General features: G+C 42.3%; 1 protein-coding gene and 1 non-coding gene across 6 annotated transcripts in view; both read right to left on the reverse strand.

The window, feature by feature from the left end:
* The window catches only part of LOC125150854 (histone-arginine methyltransferase CARM1-like), a 245,965-nt gene that overhangs the window by 132,951 nt on the left and 85,410 nt on the right, over positions 1-27,604 (reverse strand). For all 5 annotated transcript variants that reach the window (XR_007146512.1, XR_007146511.1, XM_047831277.1 and 2 more), the window contains exon 2: positions 18,255-18,380. Coding sequence is in view for 3 of the 5 variants with exons in the window: in XM_047831277.1 (XP_047687233.1) it covers positions 18,255-18,380 (126 nt within the window). In the remaining 2 variants the exon portion in view is untranslated. The remainder of the gene's footprint in view (positions 1-18,254; positions 18,381-27,604) is intronic.
* Positions 16,838-16,944, reverse strand: LOC125151078 (U6 spliceosomal RNA). Its single transcript, XR_007146625.1, has one exon. It is a non-coding gene; the product is annotated as a U6 spliceosomal RNA (small nuclear RNA).

Below are 27,604 nucleotides of genomic sequence, written 5' to 3' on the forward strand. Positions count from 1 at the left end.
TGAAGGTATGGAGCCTGCTTGGGATTCTCTTTCTTCCTCTGTCTCTGCCCCTCTCTGCTTGCACACACTCTCTCTCTCTCATTCGCTCAAAATAAATACATAAACTTTAAAATAAATAAATTTAAAAAACATACTTTCTATCCTCAGGGTGCCTCACAGCAATCATGTATACATCCCAGGCAGCCAGAAACTGAAAGGGGCAATGGATAAGTAGCAAACAGCCCCTGTTAAGGAGATTTCCCAGAAACCCAATCAAACAACTCCAGCTCCCCTCTTCATCTGCAAGGCTGGCTGGGAGGTGCACGTTAGCTACGCTCATTATCACCCCTAACAGTATATGACTTCTGACAACATGGAAGAAGGTGAGAAGAGAAGAAGGAGACACTTAGCAGTCTGTGGCAATCAGCCACAAATGCTCACTTCGTTCGAGGGCTGATGCCATTCCCAAATGACCTCATGTGTAGGAAAGGACACTGTAAGGCTGCACGGGGTCATGCAAACAAAGTCCACTCTTTCGCTTCCATACAAAGCCCTTCCTGACTGTGCCCCATTCTGCCCTAGAAGCCAGTCGGCCTCATTCCCGCCGGCCTCGCACTGGCTTCTCGCCAGTGTGGGCAGTTCCTTGCATGGCTTGTCTCTGTGCCGTGGATCTCGTGTCTTTTACTGTTCTTTGCCCATATGAGAAGCCTCCTTAGAGCTCCAGAGTGAGCTAGGTGTCTCTTTGCTGTGCTCCCACAGTGCCCCAGGGATGTTCTATCCCATCTTTCTCCTTATTACCTTGAAATGATCAACTCTGCCTTTGTGCTTCCCACTGAGTGACACAACAGGTCCAGCCCCATGCAGCAACAGAGCCCTTCCCATGTGGCCAGTCCAAATTCAGATGTGCTGCTAAGTGTCAAACGCAATCTAGGAGATTCCAAAAAGCACGGCACAAGAGAAAAAGAACATGAAACATCGCATTAACAATTTTTCTGCACTGGTTTCGTGTTTCAGTTACGATGTTTTGGGTTTCCTGGGTTAAACCAGATTATTAAAAGTTATTTTACCTGTTTCTTTTGGCTTCAAAGGCGTGTTTACTAGGACACTTACAATTCCAAAAGTGGAAAAGAGTTCTGGAGACCGATGTTGGTGATGGTGGCACAGTATGAGTGTACTTAATACCACGGAATTGCACTTAAAAATGGTTAAGATGGTAAATTTTACATTATCGTTATTTCTAACAAAATACGGAAAAATATTTTTTAAAAACTACATGCGTGGCTCACTTTTCTGGCTCACGCCTTACTGCTCTTGGTGGGAGCTGCTCCAACGTATAAAGCCTCTGGAGGGAAGCAACAGCAGCTCATTGACTTTCGTGTCTCGAGCCTGCACAGTGCCCGTTCGCTCAGCATGGGCTGGACAGACTTCTTATACGGGATAAAATCTTTGATCACATATATGGCAAAGGCGGGTGACAGGAAAAGGTGGTAGGACAAGAGTCTGGAAGAACCAAAATGTGCCCCGTGTGGGGCTTTGAGAAAAGTATGGGAAGCCACAATGTGGCCCCTGTCACGTAGGGGCTGGCACACAGCCCCCACGGACCTGGGTTCAAATCCTAGTACACCCGTGACTAACCCGTGAATGACCCTGACAAGTGACAATCATCCTGAGCCTCAGTTTCTTCATCTGTAAACCAGGGATGATAATAGCACTGACCTCATTGTGTTGCAAAGGGAAATAAAGGGAATCTGTTGCCACGGTCCCTGAAGCATAATGAAATGAACAGTAAATGTTACCTATTATTATTATTATTATTATTATTATTATTATTCGCTTTTACGGGCCTGTCATGAAGGAAAAGCAATTTTTACAAAGTTGCCCGAAGCCAACCTGCGTTAAGTCACTTCCCTGCCGAATATTAAAATAATTTTTAATCTGAGAGGACAAAAATAATTTGAGCTGGCAGATGGCATAATGTTGTCACCCACTTTGTTGCTCGGAATTGAGTAGATTATACATAAATACCAAACTCTTTCCCTATTTGGGAAAGCATCTGACTCCTGGAGCTGCCGCGTGTTCTGTGGTCCCGCGGCAGCCGCACGATGTCGCAGCAGCACAGGCAGGTGGACCGGCTGTGGTGGCTGAATCACACAGAAGAGGCTCGTTTGCCTCTTCACACTCCAAATCGCAGAGGTGTGGGACAGCATCTGCTGCTAATTTAGGCTCTGTGTCCACGTCCGGTCAGCACGGGGGTCTCTGTTTCACGTTATTCCCACTCAAGGACCCAGGCAAGTGCCTCAGGATGGTGGGTGCAAAACACCAGAAAATGACAATGGCCACACGGGCTTGTAAAACCTTCAGACAGAAAGGACACAGCGATTGGCCAAGGCAAGTCTCACCTCCACGCCTAACTTGAAGGAAGCATGGCAGGGGAACCCTATCTCGTGGCCGCGAGAGCGACAACAGAGCAAATATCCGTGCACGGCTCTTCTCACTGCCTGAGTAGAGGGTATTCCAGAGGCAGAAATCTGATCGCACCCAGTGTCCCGAGTTCAAATTCTGGGATTCTAACAAAATCTCCCCCAATTTCGCATCAACAGAAAGCAGTGAAATGCAAATTCAACTGACGCACTATTTTTTAATTGTTTTTTTTTTTTTTTAAGTAATCTCTACGCCCAATGTTGGGCTCAAACTCACAACCCTGAGCTCAAGAGTTGTGTGCTCTACTGACTGAGCCACCGGGGCACCCCGGATGTATTGTTTTTTAGGACAGTTGAATCAGTGGCGCCTGGGTGGCTCAGTTCGTTAAGCATCTGACTTTGGCTCAGGTCACGATCTCATGGTTTGCGAGTTCGAGCCCCGCGTCGGACTCTCTGCTGTCAGCACAGAGCCCGCTTTGGATCCTCTGTCTCCCTCTCTCTCTGCCCCTCCCCCACTCATGCTCTGTCTCTCAAAAATAAACATTTAAAAAAAAGGACAGCTGAATTAATAAAACCTACAACATCCAATTATGTTAAGGTTTCAATGAAACAATACACAGAAACCCCACTAGAGTCATCATAAACCAGAACACGTGTTCTGGAAAGCAACGCAGCAGTATGTATAGAAGCAAGAAAGAAAACTTCATATCCTGTGGCACATTTGTTCAACGCCTGGGGATTGGGAAGAATGAAACCATCCAAAAGCTATGGACCCAAAAACATTTATTTATTTGTAATACGAAAAATGTCGCTATTACTAATTAGAATCGCAAGATTATTATTTATACTGAAAAACAGAAATCATTTCAATGTCCTACTGTAAAGGATCACGTAAGTATTTTAAAGGAACTCGTTTGTGGAATATCACTTAAGTATTTTCAATGATGCTTGTAACAACTAACAAACAGGGAAATATACTGACGACAGAATGTGACATGAAAATAGCAGGGTACGAAATAATACGTAAACAACAATCACAACCATTTAGAGATGGATACAAAACAAAAATGCCGAAAATAATGAAGCCAAAATGCTAACAGCAGCTGTATTGATAAGATCTTCACCCCAGATACAATAATAATGAAAAATAAACTTTAAAGTGGAATCTGAACAAACGACAATTATCTTCGATTGAGAGGGGTTCTGTGAAGTGGCTGCTTGGGCTGAAGTCACTTTTGGAAAATGGTCTTTCCACGAGAGCAGGGATCTATGATAGTGCAAGCTCACAGAAGGTGCTCAAAAACATTTATTGTATAAATAAACACAGAGAGTGAATGAAGCAAAGAAAGAAAAATAGCAATAAATTAATGTCAAATTAAGAACATGAAGATGTAGGGATCGTCTCTCTTGAGAACCCTGGCTAGACAACCGTTAATCATTAATCAGAGAAATGGTTTGCAGGCCCAGAAACAACAGTCTCTTAGGATCAGTTCTGCGTGAGCACAAAGTTCTAGCAGCCATGGCAATTCTTTATTTCTTCCTGATGGCACCTTTGCTATTACTTCCTTCTCAGTCACGTCCTCCTTGAGCGATATCCTCACGCCCCCAAGATTGGTCCAGGATAGGGTATCAGTCGGAACATCTGACTGGTATAAAGAGAAGCTATTTTCCTTTAGCCACAAAAAATATATATATAATAGTGATCTTACCTTCACTCCATGACCTGCCCTGTTGTCTCAAAGATCCTCTGTAAACCCCGATTATTTAATGAAATTCCCAAGAAAGCCTAATTCTAGGTTTCCCTATGGAATCCCGACCTTCCTTAACCTAACTATGCAAGACTGCCACGTATGGTTGCACAGGATGTGCACTGCACAACCCAGGAACTAGATTATTTATCAGAAATACTTAGATTAATTAATTTATTACAATTCTTTAGCCAATGACAGTCAATAGTATTTTTTTTCCCTAGCAAAATCATGATTACTTGCTGCCAGACGAAAGAAAAACTGTCTTAAGGAAGGAGGTTTTTGGGGTTTTTTTTCCCCTAGTTTAGACAAAGTGTTATGTGCACTGCAGTGACTCTGAAGTCTGCTCAATGAGCACATATATTAGTCCCTGCCTTTTCCACCATGGCCTCACCTTACAAAGGTGGCACATTCAAATGCTTCATGAGCCAGACAGGTTCCATAAGTAGGTGAAGGGGCCCACGTGTGTGCATCTCTAGAAAGCAGCAGCGGCTATAAAGAAACAGGGCTGGAGAGTAGAGACCTAGTCTAAGTGCCTTCAGGTTTAATGAAAACACAAAGTCACCCTGGAGGCTAAACGTAACTCATCTGGTAAACCCATCTGCCTGGTCCACAGTTCACAAACTCTGGCTCTTGGTCAAGTAAGTGACGAGAAGAAGGACAGAGAGCAGCTTATTTGTTGAAACTTATTCTTCCTTATTTCCCGCAGTCAAACCCACAGAAACCTCAAAAGGCTTCCGGGTTGGTGGTTCTCAACAAGGGGTGATTTTTCTCCCCCAAGGAACACTGGGCAATGTCTGGAGAGGGGACAATGTCACAGCTGGGGACGGTGGTGCTGTTGATTATCTAGTGGGGAGAGGCCAGGGTGCTGCTAGACTAACCCAACAGGGTGCAGCACAGCCCCCCCCCCCACCCCCCGCAACAGAGACATCATCAACCGGCCTCCAACGTCAATGGTTTCACGGTGGAGAAAAAAAAAGAAACAATTTTTAGCCTGATGTGAAGAGAATCCTTAAACCCTGGGCGGAATCTACAGGTGTGGACAACAGAAGAAAGGGTTAGCCCATTTCTCGACGGGGCACAGCGGAAAGGGGTGACTGAGATGTGGCCAAAGAGCTGTCGGTGTTTCTAGGCCAAGGGCTGTTCCAGCTCCTCCTTCTGGGAACCCCGGGAAGCACCCGTGTGCTTCTTGTTCACATGACAGGAACCATTACCGCGTATGTGCGACTTGCGGGCAACTGTTTCCTTACCCCCTGAACCATCGCCGAACATATTTCGGCATCTTCAATTCTCTCCGCAGAGAAACCTTGACTCACGTGCTGGAGAGGGACGTTAGACTCTGCAACACAACTTGTTGGTAAAGAGGTTGAGTACCATGATTCAGGTCCCGGGGCCCGAACACTGCGTGCAGATAACTTCAGGAGACAAATGACTGCTGAATTTCAAACTATCAGAAGCGGATTTTTAACTCCATTCTGTTGTAAGAGATTGCCTCTGACTACACATCCCAGTAGATCTGATGTTCCTGAAAACAGGCAAACCGACACATACTGTCTCCTCAATACATTCTTTTTTTTTTTAATGTTTATCTATTTTTGAGAGAGAGAGAGAAAGAGCATGAGTGGGGGAGGGGAAGAGAGAGAGGGAGACACAGAATCCGAAGCAGGCTCCAGGCTCTGAGCTGTCAGCACAGAGCCTGACAAGAGGCTCGAACCCACGAGCTGTGAGATCATGACCTGAGCCGAAGTCGGACGCTCAACCGACCGAGCCACCCAGACGCCCCTTCCAAATCATATTTTAACGGACTTTCCCATGTATCATTTTAAAAATTTTTTATCATGATTTTTAAATTCGCAGAGAGTAGTATAAAGATTTCTATCATCCAGATCCAAAGCTGACTGAGATTTCATCAATCTCCGTTCATTTCTACTGCCGTGTGTCTTGTGTTTTCTTGGCTGGACATTTTAAAGCAAATCCAAGACTTAATGCCATTTCATCCACAAATATTTTAGTACTATTCAGATATTTTGTGCGCATGTTCCACAGGAAATGGGGACCAGAGAGTACGTTCCTATAATAAATCCTGAGAGCAGAGAGGCACGGAGGGGGCCAGGCTCCAGCTGGGTTCAAGCGAATATGAGTTTTCCCCAAAAGAGAAAAAAATTGAAAATCAGCTGCTAAAAGCTTGGAGTCTTGACTTTTTGCTTTCTTGAGTCATTATGTGAAGCATCACTGCAGAAATGCTCAGGGGAATATCAACTTTCCTACGGCAAAGGTGCAGACACAACTATAGGGAAAATCCAGCCATCGTTGCTAATTACGACTCTCCTTTCTCAATAATTGATAGACAAGTAGACCAAGAATCACTAAAGATCTTGAACTACCTGACATTTAGAGAAAAATCCAAGCTGACAGTAACATAACACATACTCTTTCCAGAAACACATGGAACATTCCCCAGGATGGCCCTAAAACAAACTCCAACAAACTTGAAACAAAACATGTTCTCAGACCATACAAGAATTCAACCAGCACCGTGAAAGATATGTGGTAAGTCTCCCGATGTTTGGAAATTAAACAGTTTATTTCCAGATAATCCACGGACCAAAAAGGAAAAACCGCGGGCCAAAGAACAACACACGTTATTTCGAACCGCGTGGCAAGGAAAACACAACATACCAAAATGTACAGGAGGTACAGAGAAGAGTGTGTAGAAAAAAGTTTGTAGCATTCAATGTGTCTATTAGAAAAACAGAAAGCACTTAGGTTAATGCTTTAAGCATCTACCTTAAGAAGGGAGAGGGCGAGGAGTAATCAGAGAATCGAAGCAATCAGAAGGAAGGAAATCATCAAGACAAGAGAAAGAGTCAAGAAGATGGAAAACGAACAGAATAGAGAAAAATGAGCGACACCGAAAACTCTTTCACTGGAAGGCTGAATAAAGTTGGTAAGTCTCTAGCTAGACTGGTCAAGGTGGGGAAATAGCTGTTATTGATATAAGGAGGGAGATCATACCAATACAAAGAATGATTACGCGGAACATAATGGCAGGTAATTTAACAACTTGAATGAAATGGAAAAATTGCACGGAAGACATAAATAAGTAAAATTCATTCAGTTAACAGTACATATATTTACTAGATCTCTATATATAAAATAAATTGCCTTTGTAGTTAAATATCTTCTTACAAAGAAAACTCAAGGCGCATTTGGTTTCCGTTGTTACTTCTGACAAAACATTTGAGAAAGAAGCGATGTCAAATTCCACACAAAGAGCTCACAAAACTAGTTTTACAAGACCAGCATTAACCTGATACCTAAACCAGACAAAGGCATTTTATTTATTTTTTCCAAAATGTTTATTTACTTATTTTGAGGGAGAAAGAGCACAAACAGGGGAGGGGCAGGGAGAGTGGGGAAGGAGAGAATCCCAAGCAGGCTCCACGCTGTCAGCACAGAGCCCAACGCGGGCCTGAACTCACGACCCGTGAGATCATGACCTGAGCTGAAATCAAGAGTCAGATGCTCAACTTCCTGAGCCACCCCCAAAACCCCCAAAGACATTTTTAAAAACTACAAAGCAACACCTGAAGAACATAGACACAAAAACTATTTGTGAAATTCTAGCACATCTAATTTATAAAAAGAAACACACATCATGACAATGAGCTTTCACTCAAAAATTCAAGGTTGTTTTAACATTTGAAAAATCAAATTCACCCTATTCACAGGCTGAAAATAAAAATGATACTCTCATCTTCATCTATCGAGAAAGACATTTTGCAAAACACAATTCAAGACGGACATGACTAGCAAATAGGAACAGAACGGACTTTCCTCAACCCAACAAAGGATGTCTATAAAAATACCTACAGCCAATGGTGAAAACCGAATGTCTTCCTTGAGGTCATGAACAAGGTAAGGATGTCTAGGCTCACTTCTTCTATGCAACACTGGCCTCCAGGTTCTAGCTGGTGCAGTAAGCAAGAAAAAGAAATAAGAAGGGTACAGATTGGAGAGGAAGAAGTACAACTGTCTCTAATCACAGATGACATGATCACTTATATAGAAAACCCTAGGAATCTGCAAAAGAAGTCTACAAGAACTAAGTGACTCGGCGGGACTGCAGGATATGAGACTAATGTACCCCAAAATCAACCGTGTTCCCAAAGCAATGGATAATCAATGCATACTAAATTCGGGCTATTTGAGGAGGAGCAGGCCATTTATGTAATTTCAAAGTACCTTTGCCCCAAATGCTTATTCGTCATGACGAACAGGGAAAGCACGGTAACGTTAACAGTAAAGAAACGGGAAAACATGTTGACCGGGTGCCTGAAATTCCTATTACCAACAAGAGGCAGAGACCTCAGTGCTCCCTAATGGGGTATCTACAGAAGGGCACAGCATCAGGCTATACCTGGTAAAGCCCAAAGTACTCAAATAGATCAGAAATAAAGCGATAGCGTGTGTGGGTTTAAGAGATCAAATGTGAGAAAATATGTAAATTAATGAATCTACTTAAAGGGTACTCAGAAGTTCTCTGTCATGTTCACGTACCTTCTCTGTAAACTGGAATGTTTTTCAAATAAAAAAAAAAAATGGGAAAGCTTTCCCATGATTCACCAACTCCTAGAAGAAGGTCCACCATTGTCTTTCTTCATTTCCTTTTCTCCGTGAGTGAGATGTTGACACAAGCCGGCTTTGCCGTGTCTGTCGTTAGCATCCCAACTCAAGGTACGAGTTTTCTAGGTTCAGCGTCAACCAGTGAAAAATGAAAAGGGCAGCTTAGAAGCTGGGTCCACAGGCCTTGCATTTCTTTTTGTCACTTGGGCGCCTTCCTTCCTGTCTGTGAGCCTCGGTGTCTTTGCTTAAAAATGGAAACCAAGAGTGATAACATGCCGGCCTCACAGGGCTGCTGTGAGAATCACAATGAACGGAAGTATGAATACACGCTTGGCAAATGGGCATAAAAATGGCATAATGCTCACAACAAAGCTGGGCCTCTGCTTCAAGGCCTCCGGACGCTCTCAATCTCGCTTGGGATGAAACCAGGATCCCCACCATGCCTCCAACATCTCACCTGATCTGGCCTCTGTTCTCTGACCTCACCCCTCTCCTTCTCCCTTGTTTCATCTAGCCACCCCCCACCCCCCCCGTTCTTAGTGCCTTTCTTCAGACACACCCTGCCTCACGGTCAATGTAATTCTACTCCCCAGTCTGGACACCGCCCACCCCCTGCCTTGTCCAGATCCACACAAGGCTCCCCGTCCTGCATGGCAGGCCTCTACTCAAATGCCACTTCTCCATGAGGCTTCCCCCCCAAATTACCTACAAACGGTACACATGCTTAGTCCCCCGTCTTCCTCTGCCTCTTTCCCTGGTTTACTTTTCTTTTCAGCCTTTATCACACACAACTTCACTATAACTCTTCATTTATTTACTGTCTGTGCCCTTCTCTTCAAGTGTCAGCCACGGGGCGCCTGGGTGAGCGTCTGACTTCGGCTCGGGTCATGATCTCGCAGTTGGTGAGTTCGAGCCCCGCATCGGGCTCTCCGCTGACAGATTCTGTGTCTCCCTCTCTCTCTGTCCCTCCCCCAACTCGTGCTCTGTCTCTCTCTCAAAAACAAATAAACATTGAGATAAATGTCAGCTATATCATTGTAAGGACTTCTATTTATTCGGCACTCTGTCTTCAGCACATAAATGTGTGCTTGGCACGGAAGAGACTCTCAATAAATATTTGCCAGATGCATAAGTGACTGAACGGGATGTCAACCTTGCACACGCCTAGTGCAAATCCACTAGCAGAGACTACTGCTTCACAGAATTTACCCCAAGTCCATTTAATTAAACATTTTTTCTCCGTTGGCATCTGTCACTAACTATCTCCACTGCTTCTAAAACGCGGTGAATTTAAATGTACTGGATTTCACAGTGGTCTCTGAGATTCCCGGAGGTCATGGGACATGTGACAAAATCAGCCTTGGAGATCACGGAGTCACAGTTCTGAAGAAGGAGAAAAAGGGCAAAAACATTCCTCGCGCAGACATATTTGAATATTTGATCCTTTCTTTCCCAGAGATGCCACCTAATTATCAATACAGGTCAACTCCCCAATAAAGTTGGATTTTTCTCTCTTACCCAAGTTACAGATAATTGGCAGCTGTTGACTCACTTCTAAATCTAAAATAGCAGCCTCACATTTCAAATGCCACATTCTCTCACTCCGGAGAAGCCGAGCGCATCTGAAAAATTCAGCAATTGTGTCTGATGGGCAGTGACACCAGCCGACAGCTCACTGTCAACACCTAGGCTGACAAATGACAATCAAGACCCCCCTGCCGGCAGGGACCCGGGCCATCTGGGACCCTCTGGGTGACAGCCAGCTTGGCCCTCCCTTGCCACCACTTCCTACAGCTGGGGACTCCGGTCTTTCGCTTCCTAACGTGCACTGACAGACCCAGAGTGAGGAGACGGCCGTTCTTACCGTGAGTCTCCCAGGCCAGGAAAATCAGACAGGCAACTAACTCCTCCGGGGACTTTCACTGATTTTGAAAACTATTATTAGATTAAACCGAGGAAGCCCATCAATCCGTAAACACCTGCATTTGCAATCGGTGTGGTTCAGGGATTCACGGAGAGCACTCAAGAGACACATAAACCACAGAATGCAAAGGGGTTAGGAGGCGTCCGTGGGAAAATTCTCAAGTCCAGTCTGAAACTCCTGGTAGCAATTATTTTTTCCTTCTTGGAGAACCAGGGAGACTGAGAGATTAGGGCCAGTGTTCTAAAGCAAGGCGGGGGCGGGGGGGCGGTCAAGGCCATTATGCTCATTCCTGAAATGTAAGTGACGCACTGAACTGATGAAAAATTTGTATCAGAGTTGGTCCCACTTATGGGCTCCTTACTTAGAAATGTTCCTCTTGCTTTTGTGATGGATGTAAACAGATTAAGGAGAACCTTGATCGTTTGTATTCTATATCAGGCAAAAGCAAATTGAACCTGGATTTCATTACTGAGCCCCAAATCCCTGTCTCAGAGAATGTAATGAAAAAGGTCAGGTGATTCTCCCCACCCCCCACCCCCCACTTTATCTGGTAAGTGACTAGAAATCATGTACAGAGGGCTTCGTGTAGGATCAGGGCAGCCGACTCCCATTATTGGCCTCATCACTATCTAGGCTCTTTAAGATACTTTCTTTCACGAAGAAGCCGGGAAGCAGTACAGGTGGTGGATAGAAAATATTTGGTCATTGGATATCCTAGGGAGTAAAATTCATCCCAATTTCTTAGGACCGTTTCTTCTTTAATTTTTAAAAATATTTTTAATTACTTTTGAGAGAGAGAGAAAGGGAGAGAGTGCAAGTGAGGGAGGGGCAAGAGAGAGAGAGGGAGACCCAGAATCTGAAGCAGGCTCCAGGCTCCGAGCTGTCAACACAGAGCCCATCGCTGGACTCAAACCCATGAACCGCGAGATCATGACCTGAGCCCAGGAGGGACGCTTAACCCACTGAGCCACCCAGGAACCCTGAGACCTTTTCTATTGGCATCTCAAAATTTCTACCCCGCCACAACATAAAGAATTAAAGAAAAGGTTTTGTCCGGAAAATGAAAGGCAGCCTCAATTTTGAGAGTTCCTGAAACATCAAATCCCCAGGTCTGCTCAGACTTTTGTACCGACTCTGAACAGTACCCTCACGAAACACGGATACCGTAGAAACGCGCACTCCATGTGGGCTTTACGAGTATGTTTCCTCGAGGATTAAGTGTTCCAAGTGTGAAGACATTGGACGAAAGGCTTTCCTTGTGTTTTTCTTGTGGCACAAGCTCTTTTCATTGTTTCCCTGGCTTCTTTCTTTCTTAAAACTACCCAGGTGTCATCGGGGAGGATGTGCAAGAGCATGGGGAAGAGTGTGTGGGCTTTGGAGTCAGGAAGCTAGGGATTCCAATCCGTGGTCGGTTAATTATTAGTCATATTACCTTGAGAAAGTGACTGATCTTCTCTGAATCTCAGTTTCCTCATCACTAAGATGATCTGTTTAATCTTCCCTCAAGTAGACGGTGTCTTACGTGACAGGTCAAACGAGTATGGTGTAAAAAGTAAAAATGACATTGTGCCCTTAGCCTCATTATGTCCCATTATATAGGACAGAAAAATTTTCCATTGCTTAAAGCCTTGCCTTCCTGAAAGTCGTGAACTCTGACAAACATTCTAAAACATTTGCATCCTGAGATAAGCCACATCCTGATTCTCATTATCGAACGTAGGAATTACTTGCCTTTATTAAAACTGACAGCTTTTCACGGGGCCTGCGTGGCTCAGTCAGTTCAGCATCTGAGCAGCTTAGGTCATGATCTCATGCTTCATGGGTTCGAGCCCCACATCGGGCTCCTTGCTGCTGTCAGCACAGAGCCCGCTTCAGATCCTCTGCCTCCCTCTTTCTCTGCCCTCCCCCCACTCTTTCTCCCTCCCTCTCTCTATCAAAAATAAACATTTTTTTAAAAAGTAAAAAACAAAAAAACAAAAACAACTGAGGGCAACGCCCATCCAAGTGTCTGCTCAAGACGTGGGCGCTTGGCCTGCCACGGAGGACCGGACCACAGCGTCCACTGCTCAGGCTGCTGAGCGGCTGCAAGGACCACTGAGTGGTCTTAGGCTGCTCAGCCAGAAAATGGAAATAAGCTTGACAGAAAATAAAGAGTTTCTAAAAGCTACGGTCAAAAAAACCCAACAAAAACAAAAACACAAACACAAACAAAACACAAAAAATACCTTAAAACAAAAACAAAAAAACACCCAACTCAAGTGTAATCCAGCTAGAACCGCAGAATGTTCTATTTGACCCACAAACATAGCCTTCTCTCTTCATCTGGGAGCCAGCTGTTGGGAAAGCCAGACCCCCTCACATATGTTTTATTATTGCAGATATAACTCCGCTCGGTCCTCGAAAAATGTTTATTAAGTTTGGCTTCTTTGTTTGACTTTTAACACGGAGGTCTCACTGAGATGCTCACACAGACTTATCCACCAGACCTTCCAAGCTGCATTGCTTGAACCGTGCACTTTATAAGCCGAGCAGGTCCAGCCCCATGTTCTCTGGCTTCTAGGGTGAGTCTAACTGTACTAACGTAGTGATTTTGTACTGACTTAGTCTGTTTCTAAATTATTTTTCGTCTCTTGCTGTCTGGATATCTGCTTTTATTTCTGCCCAAAGCCTATATGAATTATTTCTACCTCATGGATGTCTGGTCCCCTCTAACAAATGAGAAGTGCCTAGAGGTTGGTGTTCATTTTCATTTGGTGCTGTTGGTCTACACTTTGGGGGCTACCTTGAATGACAGAAGCATCTGCTTCTCTACATCAGGTGTTTAGTTTACCAAGACCAGGGGCCTGTCTCAATAGAATTGTGAAGAGAGGTGCCCTGTAGGATGTCCTTCACTATTGATATTTTCTTTCAGCTATAAGAGTCATTCTAAAGTGCCTTGTCTGTGCCTGTATTTGCTGCAAAGGTTGTTCACATATGCGTTTGTTCAACTCAATGTGACCTATGAGTGAAATTTCCAAGACTGTCATTCTCTGAGTGTTTATAAATGAGAAAATCTCCCTCCTCCTCACAGAGAAAAAGCGTTGGGAGTAGTTCCTCTGCAGGCCTCTTTCTGGGACTCCTGTCTTACTTAGTATGCCAAGAGTTCAAGGCCTTGACTACTCTTTGCCTGCGCTGTTTCTCAGGGTTGTGTACGCAACAATCAACCTTCAGGTATGAAATAATATCTTCCTCTGGAGCAAAGAGGTTAGCTTGCTTACTGCTTGCTATAAAACAGCGGGTTCTCCAAGCTTGCTGTTCCTCTCCTGTAATGCCTACCATTGCATGGTCAGACACCCACTGGATCCTCTGCACCTGCCTCTGGGTATCGGGGCTCAGAAAACTAACAGTATGCTGACATTCTGTCTACTGCTCTTTCTCGGAGTCATTAACTCCTTACCTCTGAGCCAGAAGTCTTGTGCCTTCTGTCAGCACTCATGAAACAGTGGCAAACTAACTTATTAGCTTGCAAGTCAGATAAAATTTCACCCTTCACCATTCGTGGCAGAAACAAATGGCTTTGTAATAGGGTCTGTAATTGTAACTCTTTGTGTCTATGGCCAATCTTTTGAAAGTACCCTTGAAGATCATAGGAAGATTCGGGAAGATCATAGAAATATGTCACTGGCATACGTCACAGATACATCGAAGTCAAAAAGGCAGATCTACCACTGAAGGGAAGGAAACGTTTGCAAATATTTTGTGAGTTGAAACTCATTTCTCTTGGCTTGCAGGACAGAAGGCTCTGATTTGTGGGTTGTACGGTAATTGCACAAATGAGCTAGGATGTGTGCTAAAGTAATGAAAATGTTGATTGCTTCTGGCTTTTCATGAATACCCATGACTACTGCCCGGGAAATGTGAAGCGTTCTGAGTGTGTGAATTTCTTTCTTTTGAAAGAAACAGGGAACACTCCTCTCATAATCATGACAGATTAACTGGTACCATCCTTTTCCTTCCACTGAAACAAGAAAACTACATGAAACAAGGAAAATATATGAAACAGTGCCGTCAGACAGCAGAGAACAGACAGGCAATGCAAAATTGTGATCCAGAAGGGAAACCAATGAGGACACTGCTACAATTAGCCTGGTTTTCCGTCTAGAGACATTATCCACACTGCAGCACATGGTCTGGAAAGCAAACCAGGACGGAGAGATCTTGCTGAGTGGAAGATACAGACATTGGTATTCAGAAAGGCTGAAGCTGCTGGAATTTCTAAGGCCGATTACTCGAAAGCAAGCTCTTTCTATATGAAGAAAAAACTAAAAATATTTGCATAGGGCTCCCCTTGAGTTTCTAGCTGAATAAATCTTAAATAAAATATGTGTAGGGTTGATGCCCAGAAGATGGTCAAAACCACAGTGGGCCAAGAATAACTATGAGAGAGCTCTAAGCTGAACAATTCCCAGAGATAACACAGGGTGGGGAGAGTTTCTAGTTCCAGCCAGAGTGGAGAGACCTTGCTGAACAATTAAGACGTAACAGCAGAAACCAAGGATCAGACACACCTTAGGAGCCTGTTGAAACTAGACCTAGAATAAAGACTTCCCTAAGCCGGCCAAGGCAAAGCTAAAAAGCAAGTCTCAGAAGAATCAAGCTGACCTAAAATTAGCTAATCCATCTGAGCGAACAAACCTTAATACTCCGTAAAGGAAGTCAGCAGAATCCAGACACTCAATAGCACAACACTTAGAATGTCCAGCTTCCATGACAGAAAGAGATCTGCACAACTTCTAAGTACCTGAAAATTAAAAGAATTCTCAATATCTCAGAGACCAAAGAAGTAATCAGAAGAGAAATCAGAATGTATTTGAACAGGATGACAATGAAGATGCAACATAGGGAAGTCTGGTTATATATCAGGAAAGCCAGAATTAGTGGAAGGTTAACGACTTCAGGAAATTATACTAGAAAAGAATAAAAGGACAAAATACCGACTTAAAGCTTCACTGTAAGAAGTTAAAACACAAGGGCAGAGCAAAATCACGGAATAAAAAAAACAAAGAAAATTATAAAGAGAAATCGATGAAATAGAAAAGAGGTAAGCAAAAGAGAAAAAAAATGCAACCCATAGCTGATTTATTGAAAAGACTTATAAAATTGATAAACCTCTAGCAATGCTGATCAAAAAAAAGAAAGATCAGACATTAATAACCAATTATCAGGAAAAAAGAAATTATAATAAATATTATGAAGTAAGAGGATAACGTGGAGGGGCGCCTAGGTGGCTTCTCGGTTAAGTGTCTGACTCTTGGTTTCAGCTCAGGTCTTGACCTCATGTCTTCGTGGGTTCGAGCCCCACAGCCGGCTTTATAATGGCAACACAGAACCTGCTTGGGATTCTCTCTTTCTCCCTTTCTCTCTGCCCCTCTCCCACTCATGCTGTCTCTGTCTCTCAAAATACATAAATAAACTTTAAAAACAATGATAAAAAACGAGGATAACAAGTAAACTATGAAGAAATTTTAATCTGACATCTTAGATGAAATGCAGTAATTCCACGCAAGAATATAAAACATCAAATCGACACGAGGAAAAAATCTGAAGTGTCCTATATCTACTAAATCAATCTATTGCTAAAACCTTAAGCCCCAGTCACTTTGCAGGTGAATCCTATCAAAAATTTAATGAAGAATTAATACCAGTTCTATGCAAACTATTTCATTCCCGGTAATTCACTACATTTATACAATATGATAGTCTCAACAGATCCAGAAAAATACTTAACAAAATCTAATGCCTAATTATAATAAAAATTTCCAACAACCTAGGGAAAGAAGTAAACTTCCCCGATGTGATCATTGGCACCCACAAAAGATAGACCACACACATTATACTTAATGGTGACAAGTGGACTTTCCTTACAATCAGGAGAATGTCAAGGACAACTGCTTTCCCAGATCTATTCAACATTGTACTGGAAGTCACAAGAATTTCAAAAAGTCAAGAAAAAAACATAAAAGGCATAAAGATCAGAAAACAGGGAAAGTCATCTCTATTTGCAGATGACAGTTTTGTTTTTGTTTTCGTTTTTTTTTAATTTTATTTTTAATTTTTTTAAATTTACATCCATTTCAGGGGTAGATTCCTTAGTGCCCCTTAAAAATATGGAACGCTTCGCAAATTTGCGTGTCATCCTTGCACAGGGGCCATGCGAATCTTCTCTGTATCGTTCCAATTTTAGTATAAGCGCTGCCGAAGCGAGCACGACAGTTGTTTTTTTAACATAGGAAATTCTAAGGAATCTAAAAGAGAACTACTAGAACTAGTAAGTGACTATAAAAGGTTGTGGTATCCAAGATTAATATTGAAAATTAATTAGAGACTTCCAGGGAGGGTGGCGGAGTAAGAGAATCCTGGGCTTAACTTGTCCCATGGATACACCTAGATAACACCCACATCAGGGTGACTAACCCAGAAAATGACCCGAAGACTGGCAGAACAGAGTCTCCACAGCTAAATGTAGAGAAGAGGCCACACTGAAGAGGGTAGGAAAGGTGGAGACGCGGTCGGGAACCAAACTGACCCACGGGACTGTCTGTGGGAGGGAGGGATAATGTGGGCACAGAGAGGGGAAAGAAACAGATTATCACACCAGGCACCCCAGACACAGGGACCTACACTGGGAAGATGAATCCCCGTAACATGTGGCCTTGAAAACCAGAGGGGCTTAGATGTGCTGGTAATTATCATGTCCTCTGAAATGCATCATAAAAATAAGATGGACAGATGGATGAACAGAGAATGGAGAGACGGACAGACACGTGATATGTTCCTCACTCTGGCTGACTCCTGCATGGGTGGAATTTCAAAACAAGAAACCAGGTTAACTTCTTTATCCCAAGTAGTTATGAAACAGCTTAGGATATTTTAGCTAACCAGAGGAGACTATTTACCAAACCTAATGGTTTACACTGTCTGGATTAACACCAAGGATCAATTTATATCCAAGCTAAAAAAATGACCATCGACCACCTAAGGGAGACCTGAGGCACTAATAGCCTTCATTTCCTTGACCAGATTCACAATCTTCCAGAGGGCCTTTCCATCCCTTCTTAAAACACTTCTGGTTATACTCTACCTCCCTGCCGCTGTTCATTTGTCGTCCGGAGTCTAAAAATGTTCAGCTGATGATTCAAAGACAAAAACAAGGTCGAATCATTCTGAACGGCACGCCACTTGAAACGCCACATTTCTGCAAACAACCTCCTCTTCAAGAAGCAGCAACAGTAAGTGACAACGACCGGGACAATCCTTCCTGGCCTCTCCCGCAGCTCTGGATGGAGGAGGACCAAAAGGGGGGCCAAGAATAACAGCATTCTCATGGTCGACGAAAAGGCTGGTTGTTCTCTAGCCCCGGTGTCAGGTAAGCACCGGTTTCAAAGCTGGGTCTCGGTTGATGACAGCTCACATCAGGAAACACACCGCCAGAGCCAGCCAATCAGTAACAGCAAAGTCACCCCATCAGGAGACTCGGCCTCAGAAAAGCCAGGGAGCCAGGACAGGCGCAAAACTTACCCGCGTGAGATTCAAACTTCAACAGAGCACTGCTGTATCCCAGAGTGATCAAGACGGATTCCTTCCCCACGCGGCAACATTCCGTGTCTCTGTTGAGTAAGCATTTAAAGACACAGACGCCATCAGCTACAAAGGGTGAAAAAAAAAGAAAGGATTAGGAATACCCATTTTGAGCATTGTAAAAAGGTTCCGCAACGCCATTCCTCTATTTCTCTCGTGTTCTCAAGGCTCTCCATTTCTTTCTACTTAATAGAATGCCTCTTGAGATGTAAGAGGATATGAGGGTTGGAGATAAAAGACGAATTTAACTATGGCCCCATACCAATTTTTTGCAGGTGGGTTAGCACAGAGCTCAAAACTCTTGACTTATGTCCACGGCCCCATTCCCTATAAACCTTGTACTCCCCAAATCATTTTGTATCCCTTGATGGCATTCCAGGAAAGTCAGGGAATGTCCCTGTGGGTGATTCTTTTTTTTTTTTTTAAATTTATTTATTTGAGAGACAGGGGGGAGAAGGCAGAGAGAGAGAGGGAGAGGGGGAGGGAGACGGGGAGGGAGAGGCAGAGGGAGAGAGGGGGGGGGAGAGAGAGAGAGAGAGAGAGAGAGAGAGAGAGAGAGAGAGAATCTCAAGCAGGCTCCACGCCGTCAGCACAGAGCCTGATGTGGGCTCCAACTCACGAACCATGAGATCATGAGCCGAGCGGAAATCAAGAGTTGCTGCTTAATGGACGGAGCCACCCCGGCGCCCCCTGTGGGTGACTCTTGAGGTGGGTGATTCACCTCCTATGTGCCAGAGATCTCACATAATCTTCACTGTAAGCATTGTCACCGCCAGCGTCTTGGCACAAAGACAAGGCAGAGACTTTAGGTCCAAATATGCATAGCTAGAAAGTGGCAGAACCAGAATTAAGACCCAAGATTAAATTTGACTCCAAAGCCCACTGTTGCTCCTCCCACATTGTGCAAGGCAGGCTCAGTCAACAGGGAGCTTAGTTTGTGCAAGCGGGGCCGTGGTGAGCAGCCAGGCTCTCGTTAGCTTCATACATAGGTAACTGGGAAGTGACCTGCTATTCCTTCTTTTACAAGTTAAACAGGTCTTGGCGTTGGGGCAGTTGTAGGGTGGGGACAATAGTAATCAACTTGGGTTCTGTTCTTATCTCTGAGATTTACTCACCTAGGGACTCCAAGCACCTAATTGCACTGAGTCACATTTTTTTTTCACTATGTAAAATGAAAACACTGAGCTTATTCCACGAGCTTTGTGTGACGACTGAATAATAAAGGTAAAATAATTTCCCAAATCCCATGAAAAGGAATTTTACGTGATGTGATTTAATGTCATTGCTCATTATAAAGATCTTCGTTCCCATCCTTAATGTCTTACATTTTCCCTTACAAGATCAAATGTAGTAAGTGCTTTGACTTAAAAACATAATTACATATAAAATTCTACTGTTACGTGAGTATGTGGCACATTCATGCACACCCATTCAACACACACACACACACACACACACACACACACACACACACACAGAGTTAAGATGACTAAATATCTTCAAATATTTTCAGCCGTTGCTTCAACTGAACGATTACCTCCTGACGGAAGCATTCACATATATTTCGCACAAAACATCTCGGCTGGTTAAACAGCGCAGATGTTTTGAAAACATTTTCCTGGCATAAAGCATGATTACAGGTTTAACTGTTACAGCCCAGTCAGTGTCTCAAAGGCGTCGATGTCTCCTCACAAGAACGCAGCCACTAGTAGATGCAGAAGAGGGAGTCTGGGGCTCTTGTATATATAATACGTTTTCTTTAAATCACAAGAAATGTGGCTTTTTCCCAAGAAGTTAAGATTTTCTGCATTTACCAATTGTTTTCTTATGGTTTTGAAGTAGGATGAGCGAAAATAAAGATGCTGGCCTTCTCCAGGACCTTGCACACACACAACTATTACAGCCTGGGAGCTGGGAGCTCTTTGCAGGCAGGAGTGACTTTATTTTTTAGAATCATGATCTTTTCTTCCTCTGAATCAAAACCCGGCACAGTACCTCGTACTTAATACCTTTCGAAGCAGTGAAAGCATTTCTCCACATATTGATTACATGCCTCTCAGAATAGAATAAAAGCGTCAAAATTTATCTGGTTCAATTCTCCTGAACTAGATACGGTCAGAATTTTTGTTTGTTTTGCTGTTGTTTGTGTGTTCCATTATGATTTGATATTGCTGTTTTTTCCTACTTTCAGACGTTGCAAAATGCCTGCCCATATATCCCCTTTTCTTCATCCTCTCCTATCCTCTGTTTAAATATGGGCGGAGCAGATCTTTTTTAAGTATGCCAAAAAATCCAGGAAGTACTCATAACTGCTTAATTTTTGTAATCTACCTTTGCAAAAAAAAGTTTTATAAAGTTTTTTTTAAATGTTTCTTTTTGAGAGAGAGGGACAGAGTGTGAGTGGGGGAGGGGCAGAGAGAGAGAGAGAGAGAGAGAGAGAGAGAGAGAGAGAGAGACAGAATGTGAAGTAGACTCCAGGCTCTGAGCTGTCAGGAGAGATCCCGACACAGGGCTCGAACTCACAAACCACAAGATCATGACCTGAGCTGAAGTCAGAAGCTTAACTGACTGAGCCACCCAGGTGCCCCACAAAAAAAACCAAAAATCAAACAAAAAAAACAAAATTAATGCTTTAAACAAAATTGAAAAGTAATTATCAGCTCGGAAAATATTTTCAGCATGCCCAGAAAAGATTTAATATCCTCATGATACAATTAACTCAAAAAAATAAGAAGGAACATCCTTATTGATTAGTAAGAGGGATCAGTAGGCAACTGACAGCTAGAAAAATGCAAAAAGCAAAAGGAATATGAGTAATGAATTTCAGGGAGACTCAAAGAAATGTGTAATAAAAGAATGAGATCTAAATTTTTATGCCTCAATGTCAAAATTTTTAAAATATATATTAACAACGCCAAATACTGGAAAGCATATACAAATACGGTGAACAGCAGTTACTATATAAGTTTGCACGTAAACTTCCCTATTTCTGGGGTGTATTCTGCCCACGGGGTTCAAAGTTTAAAGTCAGTGTCTTCTTTGCTGGACATTCTGCTCATAATCATTTCATCCAGGATGTACCTGATCAAGTGCGGATGGATGTATATTCAAGGACGTTCATCTTAGAGTTGTTTACTCATAAGAAAATGCAGAGAAGAGGAGTCCACCATGTACATAGTTGGTTAAATCGAACATGATGCCTTCGTGGCAGGTTGCAAAACAGTACATATAATGTTATTACAGCAATTTAAAGTGTTTACCTTCACAGAAAGCTGTTTAAAAAGGTACACACCAAAACGTCATCCCGGGTTTCCTCTGCGTGGAGAGATGTGGGGTCATTTTTATTTTTCCCTTTATAGGGTTCTGCCTTGTTTGAATTTTCCATGTGACTACTTATTTTTAACAATCAGAGAATACAAGCAATCAAATAAAAAACACACTACCCTTACTGGCGTATTTTACCACATTCTCATCTTGGTGGGTATTACCATTCTTTTCATTTTCTCATTTATTAGATATTAATTGGTAGTTTTAGATATATTCAAAAATATATTCGTTCAAAAATATTGACTTAGGAATTAGTGTATCTAATATAAGCATTGTTTTAATTCTAATTTTTAAAATCATTCATAGAAGTGAGGAACACCCAGTCGGTTGAGTGTCCAACTCTTGATTTCAGATCAGGTCATGATCCCAGGGTCGTGATATCAAGCCCCATGTCGGGCTCTGCACTGACTGTGCAGAGCCTACTTGGGATCTTCTCTCTCTCTCTCTTTCTCTCTCTCTCTCTCTTCCTCTGCCCTTCTCCCCTGCTCCTACTCTAAGAAAATAAAATTTAAAAAAATAAATTAACTCATAGAATAAATATTTTCTCATGCTTTCTGTTTGCTAATCTTATAACTTGGACTAATTTCCTTTCCTATCCTTAGACGATGTTCGCACATAAACCAAACATTCTAGTTGCTTTCTGTTAACTAATGTGAGCAGTATAATAGTGCAGCTATCTTACAATCAAGTGTATTATCCACCAAGAAATGTGTCTTTTTAAGTTTAAAGAATCTGTATCAGAAAAATGAAGGAATACAATAAACAACTGTTGGGGGCACATCAAAATCCAAGACCATGAAACACCATTACAACACTGACGAAAAGTGGGGGTGACGGGGAGATCATTTCCAACGTACATGTACATCTATCTTCCTACCAAGTTATTACTAGCAATAATAATAAAAAAGTACATTTCCAGAACATTCTGACTCTACAAACATTTCCTTCATCTTTTCAGTGGCACAGAAGGCTGGGTGCTTCTGTGTCCTTACCGCATTCTGCTTTTGAACTTTGCCTTCATCTGGGACACCTTTGCTTACTTCTTCTAAGGGCAAGTCCTGGATCTGTCAGCCGAGTAACAAGCATCAGAAGTTCATGTGCACAAAATTTAGGCAGCTTTAGAAAAGCCCAGAGCTTTGTTTCTTCCTCCTTGAGGAAAAGCCATTTGTTCTCCTAGAAGATTCTCAAAGAAAACCATGACAGTGGTAAATCCAGACGCCTGCCTGTTCTATCTTCCACCTAGCCTCATCTAACAAGACTCCCAGAGACATACCAAGAAATCCAGGATCTACCTGTGTTACGAGTACATCCAGCTGCCAGCGCTGAGCCTGATGTGAGGCTCGAACTCACAAACCATGATATCATGACTTGAGCCAAAATTAAGAGTTGGACGCTTAACCAACTAAGCCACCCTGGCGCCCCTGTTAACTAAAATTTTCTACTTCTCCACCTATGTACCTCTTCTTTCAGCCGTTGCAAATGCCAAAGTCAAATCTCCACAAAAAAGCTATAATACTAGTTGACCAAGAGTATTAGGTTATCAGGCATGGTCTAGAACAGAGGCTCTAAAACAGATTTTTATATATAAAGTCCTGGAAAGAAGAGCACTCATGACCTAATAATATGGCATTTATGCCAATTCTTTGCCCAGCGACCCTTTTACTATTTTCCTGTCTAGAAATACAAGTGAGTCTACCTAAGGAATGTGTTTTCTAGAAAGAGATCTAAACAATGATTGTATAAGCAGCGTCTCTATAGATAAAGTATATAGGCAACTGTGCAGTTATTATTTTTGACAAATTTAACCAGAAAAAAGGTATATATTAAAAAAAAAAGGACAGGATTATGTCACTCCAGGAAATCTATTAGAATTAGCCATACTGATTGTATTCAAACACCACCATTTCCTATGAGATATGACCCAATACTAATAAATGATACATGACGGCCTCTCCCTTCTCCTCTGGAGAATTTTGTATTTGAAAAACTAGATCCTAGGCTTTCGCTTGCTGGAGTGAAAACAGAAAATGGATTGATTGATTCAGGTCAAAAGGGGCCAAGCGAGCGTTAACAGCAGGAAAGAAACGAAGAGAACGGGAAGGTATGTGGGAAATGCAAGACAGGGCTTGGGAGGAGCTTTTGGAATTGAGAACTGGGATAGTATCTGTAGGTGAAAGAGAGAAAGAGAGAGAAAAACACGGAAGTGAGGCTCTTAAGGCATTAGTCTCAGAAGACCAACGCTGTCGTCACCGATTATGATTACTCAGTTGTCTGGTTGTTTTGCTGTTGGTTTCGATTGGGCTTGTTTTTGTTTTTGGGGGGGTTTTGGCAAATGCTATCATCCCCTTCCTCTACATTTTTTTATAGTTACACTAAACCTGCACTGTCAGATTAGCCATCCATCACGTAGCACAGTGGTTTCCTCCCAGCCACCATTTAGCAATTACTTACTGCTCACAGCTAGTCCTCTGTAGATGCCTCTCCAGGGGCTGTGCTTGTCCAAAGTCATTATCTTGCAGAGTCTGAAGAAGGGCTCAGGGAAACACAGTCTTCGGCAGATTCCTTAAGAAGGGTCACGGGAGCAATATTCCCTGAACTCTTGCAGGCCAACAGTCGTCACCGTCCTTTACGTTTTGGAAGGTTGCTTTTTCCAGATATGGAACCCTTGGCTTACATTTTCTTTCTCTGCAGACATCTCCGATACAGTCTTCCAGTTTCTTCTAGCGCACAGCACTACTGTCACAAACACTGATGATAATCCCCTTTTCTTTCAGGTATAGGTAATATACAAACGTTACCCAGATATCCAAAGGGTTTCCTCTCTTTCTTTAAACATCAGTAATTTTTACTGGAATGTGGTTTATACTAGCCATTCTAGGTCAATATTTTCAGGTACAAAGGCATTCTTTCAATAGATACTTTCCATTTTTTTTATGTTGAAAAAATTTCTCAATTATAATTCTAGTATTCGCGTTATTTCTTGGCTACCTTCCTCTCATCTATGCATTAGATCTTCTTGGCAGATCATTGATATTTGAAATTTTCTTTTGCCCCTTTTGATCTCTTTTCACATTTAAATATTTTTCCATCTTTTCTCCTTTATTTGATGTATTTCCTGTTCCTTATAGTTTAATCTTCATTTCTAAAATTATTTTCTTTTAATTATTTATTTCTAAGTATAATCTTGAATTCTATCATTTCATTTCTGTGTTGGCTAATTCTTCCGTACATTATTCTTGAATGTCTTGTATGATTTTCTTAATTTCTCTGATTTTAAAAAAAAAAAATTTTAATTTAATTTTTTTATTTTTTAAAATTTATATCCTTGGGGCGCCTGGGTGGCGCAGTCGGTTAAGCGTCCGACTTCAGCCAGGTCACGATCTCGCGGTCCGGGAGTTCGAGCCCCGCGTCAGGCTCTGGGCTGATGGCTCGGAGCCTGGAGCCTGTTTCCGATTCTGTGTGTCCCTCTCTCTCTGCCCCTCCCCCGTTCATGCTCTGTCTCTCTCTGTCCCAAAAATAAATAAACGTTGAAAAAAAAATTTTTTTTTAAATAAAATTTATATCCAAGTTAGTTCACATATAGTGCAATGATTTCAGGAGTAGATTCCTTAGTGCCCCTTACCCGTTTAGCCCATCCCCCCTCCCACAACCCCTCCAGTAACCCTCAGTTTGTTCTCCATATTTATGAGTCTCTTCTGTTTTGTCCCCCTCCCTGTTTTTATATTATTTTTGTTTCCCTTCCCTTATGTTCATCTGTTTTGTATCTTAAAGTCCTCATGTGAGTGAAGTCATATAATTTTTGTCTTTCTCTAATTTCACTTAGCATAATACCCTCCAGTTCCATCCATGTAGTTGCAAATGGCAAGATGTCATTCTTTTTGATTGCCGAGTAATACTCCATGATATATATATACCACATCTTTTTTATCTGTTCATCCATCGATGGACATTTGGGCTCTTTCCACACTTTGGCTATAAACATGGGGGTGCATGTGTCCCTTCGAAACAGCACACCTGTATCCCGTGGATAAATGACTAGTAGTGCAATTGCTGGGTTGTAGGGTAGTTCTATTTTTAGTTTTTTGAGGAACCTCCATACTGTTTTCCAGAGTGGCTGCACGAGCTTGCATTCCCACCAACCACGCAAAAGAGATCCTCTTTCTCCGCATCCTCACCAACATCTGTTGTTGCCTGAGTTGTTAACGTTAGCAATTCTGACAGGTGTAAGGTGGTATCTCATTGTGGTTTTGATTTGTATTTCCCTGATGATGAGTGATGTTGAGCATTTTTTCACGTGTTGGTTGGCCATCTGGATGTCTTCTTTGAAGTGTCTATTCATGTCTTTTGCCCATGTCTTTTCTTCACTGGATTGTTTTTTGGGTGTTGAGTTTGAGAAGTTCTTTATAGATTTTGGATACTAACTCTTTATCTGACATGTCATTTGCAAATATCTTCCCCCATTCTGTTGGTTGCCTTTTAGTTTTGCTGATTGTTTCCTTCGCTGTGCAGAAGCTTTTTATTTTGATGAGGTGCCAGGTACTCATCTTTGCTTTTGTTTCCCTTGCCTCCGGAGATGCGGTGAGTAAAAGTTGCTGTAGCCAAGGTCAAAGAGGTTTCTGCCCGCTTTCTCTTCGAGGATTTTGATGGCTTTCTGTCTTACATTGAGGACTTTCATCCATTTTGAGTTTATTTTTGTGTATGGTGTAAGAAAGTGGTCCAGGTTCACACTTGGGCATGTCGCTGTCCAGTTTTCCCAGCACCACTTGCTGAAGAGACTGTCTTTATTCCATTGGATATTATTTCCTGCTTTGTCAAAGGTTAGTTGGCCATATGTTTATGGGTCCATTTTTGGGTTCTCTATTCTGTTCCATTGATCTGAGTTTCTGTTCTTGTGCCAGTACCATACTGTTTTGATGATTACAGCTTTGTAGTATAGCTTGAAGTCTGGGATTGTGATGCCTCCTGCTTTGGTTTTCTTTTTCAAGACTTCTTTGGCTATTTGGGATAATTTCTCTGAATTTTTTTTAAAAATCTAAACTTACAGGGGCACCTGGGTGGCTCAGTCGGTTAAGCGGCCAACTTCGGCTCAGGTCACGATCTCACAGTCCGTGAGTTCGAGCCCCACGTCGGGCTCTGTGCTGACCACTCAGAGCGTGGAGCCTGTTTCAGATTCTGTGTCTCCATCTCTCTCTGACCCTCCCCTGTTCATGCTCTGTCTCTCTCTGTCTCAAAAATAAATAAACGTTAAAAAATTTTTTTAAAAATCTAAACTTACAGACATATTTTGGAGCGTGTATCTTTCTAGCATGCTTTCATGGTTGGTGATGATGTTGTCTTGCCCCTTACTTGCCTTTTTTCTCATAGTAACTTTGCATGGCATTTGACCTCAACACTTTTCTGTTGTTCATTTCTTGTGAATACCATTTTACTAAACTTTTAGAAGGATGATAATTGCACATATAGTTTTATAAGACACACCAAATTGTTTTCCAGAGTGATGGTGCCATTTCACATTCCCATCAGCAATGGACAAATAATCCAATTTCTCCACATCCTCAAAGCATCTGGTGTTGTCACTATTTTTTGCTGTAGACATGTTTATAGTCGTGTGGTGTTATCACATCGTGGGTTCAATGGGCACTTCCCTGATGACTAATGACGCTGAATATTTTTTATGTGTTTATTTACCATCTGTATATCCTCTTCTGTTCATGTGTTTTTACCCATTTTTTAAACTATTTTTTTAACTGTTGGGTTTTCAGAGTCCTTATATTCTAGATCCTGGTCCTTTGTTATATACATACATGTGGTGTGCAAATATTTTTCTCCCGTTCTGTAGTTTGACTTTTCATCCTTTTAACAGGATATTCCACAAAGTAGAAGTTTCCAATTTTGATGAGATCCAACTGATCGTTTTTTCCTTTTGGTGTCAAGAAGAACCTGACCATCTTTTGGTGCCAAGC

The sequence above is a fragment of the Prionailurus viverrinus genome, chromosome D4 (assembly GCF_022837055.1).
Source record: "Prionailurus viverrinus isolate Anna chromosome D4, UM_Priviv_1.0, whole genome shotgun sequence".
Classification (NCBI taxonomy): Eukaryota; Metazoa; Chordata; class Mammalia; order Carnivora; family Felidae; genus Prionailurus; species Prionailurus viverrinus.